This window comes from Hyperolius riggenbachi, chromosome 1 (genome assembly GCF_040937935.1).
Source record: "Hyperolius riggenbachi isolate aHypRig1 chromosome 1, aHypRig1.pri, whole genome shotgun sequence".
Classification (NCBI taxonomy): Eukaryota; Metazoa; Chordata; class Amphibia; order Anura; family Hyperoliidae; genus Hyperolius; species Hyperolius riggenbachi.
The window spans coordinates 334,203,442-334,215,636 of NC_090646.1; the positions used below are offsets into that span (position 1 = coordinate 334,203,442).

The 12,195-nt window shown below is 41.0% G+C and overlaps 1 protein-coding gene across 3 annotated transcripts in view; it reads right to left on the reverse strand.

The window, feature by feature from the left end:
- COMP (cartilage oligomeric matrix protein) overlaps positions 1-12,195 on the reverse strand; it is a 162,524-nt gene that overhangs the window by 52,432 nt on the left and 97,897 nt on the right. For all 3 annotated transcript variants that reach the window (XM_068233919.1, XM_068233918.1, XM_068233920.1), the window contains 3 exons: positions 11,080-11,154; positions 4,885-5,037; positions 3,119-3,223 (listed from right to left, as the gene is read on the reverse strand). In XM_068233919.1, coding sequence (XP_068090020.1) covers positions 3,119-3,223; positions 4,885-5,037; positions 11,080-11,154 — 333 coding nt within the window. The remainder of the gene's footprint in view (positions 1-3,118; positions 3,224-4,884; positions 5,038-11,079; positions 11,155-12,195) is intronic.

Sequence of the window (12,195 nt, forward strand, 5' to 3'; positions counted from 1 at the left end):
AGTTTCCTAAACAAACACCCACCTAGAAGTTCAAAATGTTCCCGAAACTTTTTTTGGGGTGAAGAAGAACACATTGACAGGTTTACATTTCCTTTGCTTGAGTAATTTAATATAAACTTAACTTAAAATTCTTGTCTTAAATTTACCTCTTCACCAACATGACAGCACCAGTATGTTTTCTGTTGGTAGACCTGTCTGCTTGTGTATTCATGTGTGGTGTGCTCTGACATTTGGAGACTTGGGAGTAAGTCTGCTCTGATGCCATTTTGCTGGACTGCTGCAGCATCCCCAGATGGATGACTATCTGTAGCTTGCAATAAAGAAAATAAGTGAAATGGAGGTCGGCACTGCTGCTGTTCTCTTTTTTAATTCAAATCACCTTGCATACATAAGCAATCTTCAGTGGCATAAATGTAGCATAGTATAAAAATTAGTGCACATACCAGCTGCGGTGGAGGGATAAGGCACGGTGGGTGCCGGGCACTAATTAGCCTTATGAACGTTTTGCGCTATTGGCTCTTCCACGGAGGCTAATCAGTGCCCCGCACCTTATCCCTTCACCGCAGCTGGTATGCGCACTACTTTTTATACTATGCTACATTTATGCCACTGAAGATTGCTTATGTATGCAAGGTGATTTGAATTAAAAAAGTGAAAAGCAGCAGTGCCGACCTCCATTTCCCTTATTTTCTTTATTGCAAGCTACTTGTTTTAAGGCCAGAGCACGCTGAAGCTTTTAACTTATACCTGGCTTCAGTGAGTGTACAAACTAGAAACCACTACCTGGATTCCCATCCCTCCTCAAGTGCTGCAGTGCCAACACCTTTCATCTCACAAATGTATGACTATCTGTAGTAAAGATGAGTCCATTTGCATCTGCCCTCCTCCTGTGGGGGTAATACCTGACTACTGCCTCCCTTCTGTGTCATCCCAACCACTCTGCAAAGGCATCCAAAACGCTTGTTTCAGGCCACCTAAAGGCCCGTGCCCACTATGTGATTTCTATGATGTGTTTTTCAATGACAGGTGAGTTTTTGAGTTACGTGTCTACGATCTTGCGATGTGGGTACAGACGCACTATTAGCGAACGACGTTTGGTAACTCACGGTGATTACAACCGCAACAGTGAATGGGATCTGTAAGATTCCTGACGATTCCGTGCAAAATACCGGGATCATTTGACTTCCTGTCATGTGCCATTGTGTGTACCCACAAGCAGGAAGATGGATAAGGGAAAACTCGTCATCGAGGTTTTCGCTGGGATCCATTTTCCTGCATTGTCAGGTAAATATTCAGATTAAGAACAAATGAACTATTCTAGTTTAAATTGCTAGCAAAATTGATATGGAGACATTTGAAAGACAAAACAATAAAAATGTTCAACTATAATGAAAGGTAAGGCAAACAGAACTGTTTTTAGTTTCCAAAAAACAAAATCCTTTCAGGTTGTAAAATTAGTTTGTTAATATACAGTATGTTCAAATGCAATATAAAATGATAAAAAATAAACTCTTTATTCAAAGGATTGTGAAAAAACACAAAGTACATCACTTTTTTTCTGTGGAAAGAAAGGGCTGTTTACAATAATAATGGGTAACAGTGGAATGCAAATCTGCATAAGGTAGTAAAAATAAAGCAAATAACTTAATTTAATAATGTATTGTATGCTTTCACTACAGGAAATGGCATTCACAGCTATAATTACTAAAGCATGGAATAATAATGTTCTATGCCAGATCATTTATCGGACTACTATTTGTGAGGGCAGGAGGAAATATTTGTTCATTTTTTTCGTCAAAACTGGCTACAGTTACTGCAATGTTTTCCTTCCAACACCAATTACTTTTATCAGTGAAAGAATTTTAGATTCAAAGATAAAAATTTCTCTAAGCCAGATGCCATTGTCATTTATTTATTTAATTTCCCTTTTTCTTATTTTGAAGAGTACGTTATAAGTTATTTATCCATTCTACACTAAAGAATTGTCCTAGGTGATATTTAAAGTTGTACTGAATAGTTAAAGAAAAACAAAGTGTTTTACTTACCTGGGGCTTCTGCCAGCCCCTTGCAGCCTTCCTGTCCAGCACCGGTCCTCCACGATCCTCTGTTCTCCTGCAGCCAGCTAGTTTCGGTTCGGTCATACTGTCGACTTGTAAGTTGACGGCAACCGCGCCTGCGCACCCCGAGCCACACGTATCTTTCTTCACATTCCCACCCGCAATAGCGCCCTGCCATTGCGGGCAGGAACGCAAGGAAAAAAATCGCGCTGATCACCCGACGCCTCTCGCCGCAAATTCAGTCACTAACACTGTAATTACTGTCTGCATAGGAGCCCAGGCAAAGCATCTTTAAATCTGCAGCTGGGGCTCCCCATTGGTCTGCTGTCTGAACCAATGGCTCAGACAGCGGACCAATGGGGAGCCCTGGCTGCAGATTCAAAGATGCTTTGCCTGGGCTCCTATGCGGACAATAATTACAGTGTTAGATACACTGTAATTTTGTAACGGAATTTGCGGCGAGAGGCGTCGGGTGATCAGCGGCGGTATGTATGTTAACAGGGGTGCCCGGCAGAGCTACGTGGGGGGCTTATCAGGTGTGCGGCGATCCGATGGGGAGCTCTGGGGTCTCCTTATTAAAGGAGACCCCCAGATGCTGCAGCGGAAGATGGCGGCGGATGTTCGACACGTTTGCGCATGTGTGGGGAGTGAGGCCGCGGTGCTGAAGGACAGCACCACAGCATAAACCTCACTCCCCACTGCCCGGTAAAAGGGAGCATCGCCTGAGTAATGCTCCCTAACGATCGGCCATCGCGCGAAGGATATGGGCAATAGGATTTGCTGGTAATCCTCGTGTGATGGCAAGGTGATAAGTAGCTTGCATCTGCAAGCTACTTATCACCTTGAATAGAATATGGCCCTTCATGTTTTTTCACTATTCAGTTCCGTTTTAAATGTTTGTTGGCCTTGTCACAAATACATCTTTATTTTTAATAAAATAGGAATGAAAGGGTAATAAACTGTACTATCCAAATCTATGATTTCCAGCCTCAGACATGCATGGTGTAATTTGTGATTACTTCCCTTGTGACAAGAGGAGGGGTGTAACTTGTCTAACTTACTTTTTTGCATCTCAGGTCAGAACATCTCAGCTTTTCATCTGGGAATCCATCTATGTCTGTATCCTTGGCACACATGAGTCCGTTTCCTGCCCATCCTACTTTACACTGAAGAGAAACAGGTGTACAATTATTATTACCCTTCATATACAGTACTTCATATACAGATTTAAATAAATAAAGTGTTTTAGTGGATCAGAACATTGAAAAGCATAAGCTAGAGAGTAGCAAGAGGGAAAGCTGACAGAATCTTACCCATTCGGGTCCTAATTTAGTAATATTGTCAGTAATGTTGAGGAGATGTTTTTTCATCAGCTACAAAACATGTTTTCAACAGCTATCAAGTGCTAAAAAGTAAAAAAAACTAGATATGACAAGTAATACCAAACTTCAAGTGGCACTGTGCTTAAGCCACAGTAAATAGGAAAATGCTCATATGAGCAGGATACACTTACAATCAGCTCAAATATTCTGTGAAGGAAAAAACACATGGATCAGAATTGCTACAGATGTAGCGTGGTATATTTAATCAGTGAAGAGTGAATAGAGGTGGCCCTTTATCCTCTGTTGTGTTAAATTTCCAAGCAAAATAGAAATACAGGCCCTAGAAAGCAAAGCATTAGGTATAGACAGTGTTTTTTATTGTATATAGACTATATACTGCACCTAGCTGAGTGAAAATCATTAGCGTAGCACACAGAGCTGTCTAAACAAAGCTTTGGCATTCAACCCTCTCAGCACAAGCAGCCCTTCTCTCCAGAGTCTCTTTATCAGAATGAAAGCCAGCAGAAGACCAGATGAGCTGGTTGTGCTGAGAGGGTTAAATGTCAAAGTGACAAATACAAACTCCAGAGAATAATTCCTGCTGCGGAAAAGACCATAGGTTCACCCTTGCCACCTCTTTAACTCCTCCACACCGCCAGACTGGGGAAGAGGGCCAAAGGGATCTCTCTCGACCCCTCCCATCCAGGCAATCGCTTCTTTTAGCTCCTCCCGTTGGGTCACCGGTTCAGAGCAATTGCCTCCAGGACTCCTGCCAGGCCAAAACACTCTAGTCCTTGGGAAACAAATCCGTAACCGCCACCCGGTCTGTACCTGCTGCCCACCCTGAACCATGAACTGTATCATGTAACTGTTGGCCACCATGATCTTTGATTCATGGATTATATCTGTTGCCCACCCTGAACCATAAACTGTATCAGGCATCACAGACTGTATCTGTTGCCCACTCTGAACCATGAACTCATACGCAGACCTCTCCCTACACCCTAAATTGACTCACGGATCTGTATACTGTATGTCTTGCATTGTATATTGTACAGTATTGTATCTATTGTCTGTACCATGTATACTCATTTATTTTCATGTCTACTAGGCCTTGTCTTGTCCTGTCTCTGCCAATGCCATGTGCACCACACACAATTCCGGGTACGTTATCTGGCGTACTTGGCGAAATAAAGATGATTCTGATTCTGAGATGAACTGCAAACTGTAAACTCTGGTTCTAATCTGTAACTTCTGATTAGCTAGAGGCAATATGAGAGTGAAATGTATTTAACATAGTGATGCACTGACAAACTGAATACAGCTATAAACAAATGTCAATACAGATGCAAATTGTTAAATGAGGGTGCTTACATTTGTTTAATTTAATTCACAATGTGGAACAGTTAAAACATTTTTGTTTTTGTGCAAGCAGCTAGGGCAAATGGTCCTAGATAGTTTGCCTCTGATGATCTTGCCATCATAGTACACTAAGCATATCTTACCACACAGGCTATGGTCCCATCTTGCTCCATAATGCAGTCTGCACTTTCATGACACTTGCTAATCTCTCCATTTGGACACCTTATTTCTGTTTTACATGCAGCAGTCTGACCACCTCCTGATCCAGTCTTACAAGGTGTACATTTGTATGATCCCTGTAGGAAAAAAAATAGTTGAAATCAAAGTCCTGTGATTTAAGATCAGAAGGCAAGTGCAGATGCCTTAATCATATCTCACAATATGGCCATTATGCAATTTACTTAACTCCAAAGTTTCTCCTAGGAGAAATGGATTCATCTTCTGTTTTAACTAACTTTTCAGCAATCTGCAACTGAAAAAGTACTAAAAGGCAGGTGAACAAAAGTACTGTCAAAATTATTCTGAGTATTTTCTTGCTTGCTGGTGGCTTAAAATGCATTTTATTGATGGCTGGATAGTGTACTGGTTAAGGGCTCTGCCTCTGACACAAGAGACCAGGGTTTGAATCTCTTCCTGTTCAGTAAGCCACCACCTATTCAGTCAGGAGACCTTGGGCAAGACTCGCTAATACTGTTACTGCCTGTAGAGTGCTCCCTAGTGGCTGCAGCTCTGGCACTTTGAGTCTACCAGGCGATATAAATGTTCTGTGTCTTATCTTGATATGGTGTGAAAATATTTAGGAGGAAAAGTGAATTGCATAGGGCCCTATATGTTCATTAATGTCAATCAATTCATTTTGGTTTTATTTTATTTCCTATAGGCAATTAGATCACCTAGACTGCTTGTCATTAAACAGAGTGAAGTAACCCTGAGTAGCAGCACTTCATCTCTATTTAAAAGAAACATCTCAACATGTACAGTCATATGATACAGTATTTCACCATATGGAACATTTTGACTTTTTCAGCATATTTGAGTATGCAGCTATTTGATCTTCATTTTAGCACGTTTGATGGTTTAAGCTGATATAATATTTATAATATAAACAAGAAATTGTTGTTTGGAAAAATAAGATATCTTTGTTTGTTACTTGTGCTAGTGCCTAAAATTAGAAGCAGATGTGCCACATCAGGGTCAAATGACTATCACATCATTAGGAAAGATCTTGAGAAAACATACTGTATCTTGTGTGAGCCTCACACGTTTTATTTGATTTGTTCTTGCTGTAGAACTGTGTAGTAACATAATGTCTAGATTAAAGTGGACCTGAACTCAGAACTCCTCTCTGCTCTAAAAGATACACAGCAGTAGAATAACCTTTAAACAAAAAACATGTATTTGTTACAGCTGATACAAATCCTAAAATACATTTGCCCAGTTCAGTTTCTACTTCCTGATTCATGGAAGCAGACATATTGTTTACAGCCTGTGATTTCAAATGGGCTTACTTGCTTATCTGCCATAGGCAGTCTTATGACACAGGGGAGGATCAAATTACAACTTGTGATTAGACACAAGTGAGGGGGATCTAAACAGGCTACACTCTCTAAATACATACAGAGTGCATTTCTCTACATTTTCCTTCTGTCCTGTGCAAGAGTTCAGGTCCACTTTAAGAGAGCTTTCTGAGAACTTCAGCAAGATGTTTATAGTTGTTTTTAAGTCTGCGTATAGGATTAAAAAGATTAGCTAACAACTGGACATTGATGATTTCACTTTCTGGAAAATCATTTAGATTGTAAGCATTCGGGCAGGGTCCTCCTCCTTATGTCTCCTACCTGATCATGCACCTCCATTACCGTATACACATCCCATGGATATGAGTGAACTCGACTTGCTTAATCTCCATGCTCCCATCCAGTGACTGACTAAGCATTACCATGTACTCATACTGTGCTGCGTGATCTGGTTTTTCTTGTATTCCTGTATTGTCTAACTGCTTTATGTCACCCCTAAATATTGTCTGTAACCTTAACTAATGTACAGTGCTACGTAATATGTTGCTGCTTTATAAATACAATAAATAAAGTGGAGACGATTTTAACCAATTGCCAACATGTCCATGCCAGTCAGTTCCAGCAAGTATAGTCCGAAAGCAGAACTCAAGATAGTGAGCAAGTGTTTTGGTACGCAAAATACACAAATGACAAAGAACAACAAGAGAGAAAAAGAAAAAAAAACACCAAAAAGTCCACAGGCAGTGCGCTGATATCATAAACACATAAACAAATAGATGGATAGGTGTATATATAGCGCGACACAGTCCTATTATTCTAGGGTACAAGTTCCTCTAGTACAATCTCTTAATAGTCAGCATATAATTTTCATTCCACTTTGAGGGACTTCTGGCTTTTAACACCTCCACCACACCCAAATATGGAAAAGGACTCCCCCTTTGCTAAGACCACCAATTTGGTCTTAGTTAGGTACTGGGGTTATTCCTGGGTCACCCCCGACCACTGCGATCTGTGATTGTTGATCCCCCTGACACTGCAGTCCTTACAGCTTGTTCTTAGATATACTGTTCAGTTGTTAACGGGCTCTCCCCCGCATCGGTGGCCACTGGAGGGCTATTTCGATAAAGCGTACCGTCTGCAGGACGGCTGCCGCGTGATACGCTTTATTGAAGGAGCCCTCCAGTGGCCACCGATATGGGGGAGAGCCCGTTAAAATACTCAAGCTGGATTTTATATGCGATAATTTGTAAGTGCAATACATTTTAAAGTTTTTTTTATGTAGAAACAATATCACACTATGTGGAGTTTTTATTTGGAGGTAACAACTGAACAGTATATCTAAGAACAAGCTGTAAGGACTGCAGTGACAGGGGGATCAACAATCAAAGATCGCAGTGGTCGGGGGTGACCCGGTAATAACCCCAGTGCCTAACTAAGACCATAATTGGTGGTCTTAGCAAAGGGGGAGTCCCTTTCCACATTTGGGTGTGGTGGAGGTGTTGAAAGCCAGAAGTCCCTCAAAGTGGAATGAAAATTATATGCTGACTATTAAGAGATTGTACTAGAGGAACTTGTACCCTAGAATAATAGGACTGTGTCGCACTATTTATACACCTATCCAAAACTCAAGATGTTTACTAACTCTTGAAGAGCTCCAGAATGCAATCACTTGCCACTACTGAAATTAAAGTGCCCCATCAGAAAGACTCAGCATAATAGCTCTATATACCAGACAGAAAACTTTACTGCTGAGAACATCACAGAAGCACAAGCAGGTTAATTTTTTCATGAACACCAAGGCAAAAACCAAAACAGATGGATCAATGTGCTCTGGACAGATGAAGGAAAGATAGTAATATTCAGCCACAGTACCAGAAAACATGCTTGACAAAAACAAAAGCAACATTGTGCAGCTAAAAAAATTTGCATGCATGAGTGACAAAACAATTTCTCTCAGTTGATGGCAAAGTCTCAAAGACTGCAATCAGAAATGTCTGCTTCATGCTCTTTCTGTCAAAGGGGGAAAACCAAACTATCAACCACCACCACGGAAGGCAATGTTATATCTGTTAATTTTTTTTTCTTTAATAAATAACAGTATAGTATATTTTCTATTGTTTTTTTTTCTATTTAGATCAGATTTAATTTATATACTGTTTTAAGGAAGATAAAATATTGATATGTTTACATATTTTAGAAAAAATACAACTTTACATGGGGTGTGCTTACTTTTACACGTGACAATAAAGTGGAGAAAAGGAATGTCCCTATCTGCTCTACTACACACATGTAGCACATAATTGATAACACTCCTTTTTAGCTTGGTGGAATGTTTCTCCAGCTCCAGCCTGTGTTAGTTGCTCCTTGCACCAGATATTATTATTATTATTATTATTATTGATTTATAAAGGGCAAACATATTCTGTGGCACTGTACAGAGTAAGAAACGAAAAAGCACTGCAGGAATTTCTCTAGTGGGCCCCACCCAGCCTTAAAGAGATCCTATTAAGCAATTAACAATCCCAAAATAATCGAATTGTGTTGAAAGTTAAAAATGCAGACAATAAACATTACTTTTACAACACAGCACATACAAAATTGTTATTTAACACACTTTTATAACAAAAGAGAGTTTTGGGTACACTCTCACAGTCACAAGGCAGGAGTATACAGTAAAGCCCAGCTCCCAGTGTGCGATTTTTCCACTAACCGGCGATTTTTTGAGTGACTAGCGATAGTTTTGGCGATCTCACGACATGGGTACAAGAGCGCATTTACTCAAACGACGTTAGCCAATGCGCGCCGATAATGACTGTCACGATGGATCCGATGTGTAAGATCGCGGACGACTCCCGCACGAAGTACCGCAATTGTTTGACCTCCTGTTTGCACCCATCACATATTTCCATGGGTAGGAGGATGGATCGGGCAAACTCGTTTGTCGCCGTGAGGTTCCCCGATCCATCTTCAGATGAGTATTCAGCTTAAGGCTACGTTCACAGTGGTGTGTTGTGATGCAGCATAACAGCTGTTCTGTAACGCAGCTCACCACACTGCAATACACTACCTATGCAACGTGCACTGTGCAGTGGGAGCGTTGCGGGACAATGGAGTGAGGCATGGTAACAGACTATATATCTTCACAGTTACAGAGAAGCATACTTTTCATTGACTCTGTGCGTCATTGTAAGTAATGCAATGCAACATAATGATTAAGTGTGAGGTCGTTTTACCAATCTATTGGGTTGCATTCCTGCTGCCACAGGGAACGCAACCCAACTCCTACAGAGCAATAGCCTGGGCTGGAACACTGGAATCATCTAGTGAACTGAACTCTTCATGTCAGGCAGACATGTCCAGCTCTCCCTTCTCTTCCCCCGCAGCTTTCATAGTGTGTTCTTAGATACACACAGAAACTGAATGCAGAGGAGGACAGAGACACTTTGAAGAACAGATTAGTTGTAGATGAGATGCCATAATGCAAGAAGGGGAGGAGAGAAACGGCCCAGGACTTTAGACAGAATCTTGCTGGTGGGGGAGAAGACTGGCAGACACTGTCTGTGCAGAAAAGCAGTCCTCCAGCAATTAGAACAATAAAGCTAGCAGTGCCCCACAGAACTTGGTAGCAGATCAGCTGTTCCACCCCAATTATCTGTCTGTGCAGTGACCTCAATTTCCTCTTTATCTTCAAGTCTCCTGCTTTGTTCTGCTCTCTGCTTCTCCGACCAATGTTAGAGGGGAGGGGCGGGATGGGTCAAAGCACACAGCTAGCATGAGAGAGCCTCAAGCAGCAGCAGGCATCTCTGCACTGCACACAGGGGCGTAGCAATAGGGGGTGCAGCGGTAGCGACCGCATCGGGGCCCTTGGGCCAGAGGGGCCCCGAAGGGCCCTCCCTCAACTACAGTATTAGCTCTCTATTGGTCCTGTGCTCATAATAATCACTTCTATAGATACTTTGAATAGTGGTAATCATTAACAAACTGTTTCCCATCCCTTCCTTGCACCTCTGACTCTGTAGTTGCCATTGTCAGGTTTTGGTGCACCGTATCAATTGCTATGTATAGAGTGTTTGGGGGGCCCCATTGTAAAACTTGCATCGGGGCCCACAGCTCCTTAGCTACGCCACTGACTGCACACATAGGTAATTAAGGAACAGCTGATCTCCTGTCAGCTGCAACACCACCCCAGCTCAAGCCCCACTCTAGTCCCGAGCCTATTCGGCCTGCCCACAAATCCAGGCCTGAAGGCAGTGTGTTTTAGGATATCTCGTACGAGTGCAATTTGGTCTTAGGACAAAGGGAAGTGGCGTAAGGTAACGCATATACTTGTCAGAACAAGTGAGTTTTTAGAGAGCATTTAACAGGTGAAAAGCACTGCACAAATTTTGGAGTTATTATATGATTCTTGTAATTCCAAATCTCTAATAGCAGAGGTCAGTCCTTCTAGGAGAATTTCTCCGGCAAGGAGAAATCTTGGAGAACCACATTGCTGAATTATGAAGTGATCAGTCTATACTTTCCTGATGTCCTGGTTAAAATCGTGTGATTATGTATCACTTTTGCTACTTGAGTGGGATAATCAACCAATCAAAGAAGTAATAATCAGTCTCTTGGTAAATCGATTATTTGCTTTTCCATGTTTCCTCTTCACAAAGGAAATTATCCCCTGAGAACTGATTATCTCTTTTCCCAATGTAGTCAACTCAGAAACAAAATGAATTATATGATGCTGTACCATACATCCATCTTTTCCCTGCCTCCTGTTTCAACCTTTCTGTAATGAGCAGCCTTCAAGTGAAATGGAAGTATGAGCATGCTTACCTTAGTGTTTGTGCAGACAGCACTGGCAGGACACACATTGTTTCCAGTTGCACATTCATCCATATCCTGACACATCTGTGAAGAATATAGCACCATTATGGCACACTTAAAAACACAGTTCAGAATGATTTTGTATTATATGCACATAAAACAAAGTAGTCAAGCTTGAAAACTGGAATTATTCTTAGGCAACAGTTTCCCTTTAACCATTTCCAATCCAGTTAATTTATCACCCAAATAAAGAGACATCAGAATCTTTCTTTGCTTTTGTCAGTTTTCTATAACAATTTGAACTAAGTAGAGACAAAGACCCCCTTTCATACTCTACAGTCTGTACTGTACTTTCCTGCATAGCTTCTCCTTATGAGGGTAAAGCATCCACAATATTACTTAAACTTAGTGCAGAATTTATAGGGAAAGAACTTTTTTGTTTAAAACATGCATATAAAAGCATCAATAAAATTCATCACACATAAATGATGCCCATATTAGAAAAAAAAAGCATTAATTTGCGAAGGCGCAAGAGTTCTTTCCCTCTATCTGCTTTACTATTGATTGGCTAAGGAGCACTATCCCATCTCTTTTTGCAGCCTATTTCTGTATACTACTTTGCTGGTTAGTGCTGCAATCATTTGTATGCAAATTTTAGTGTAGTGTTTAGTTACACCAGGTAAATTAAAGTATGTAGAAGTAATATTCACAAGTGTAGGTTGCAAAACTAGCAATCATGGTAAGGGCAAGTGAGGAAGACCCATCCTCACTCAGGTTCTTTGGTCTTCTTCGAGGGTCAGGAGGGTCCCTCTCTAAAAATGGGGTTTATTAAGAGTTCCAAGGAACTAGAAGTTCACAAACCCTCCCCACAAGATGGTGGTGGTGGAGAGTAATATTGAGAGGGAAGAGAAATTTGCTTAACTCAAAATGAAGAACGTAACTTGTTTATGATAAACACTTTTTTTTTTATCAAACACTAAACAGATAACGTGTTTCGCCGATCTCTGCATGCTTTGTCCACTTGTTTTATCAGACCAATACACAGTGTCTTAAAAAATTGTAACAGAGCTTGAAGCACCTGTTGGACCAATCTGTTAAGTGTTTAATAAAAAAAAAACTTGTTTA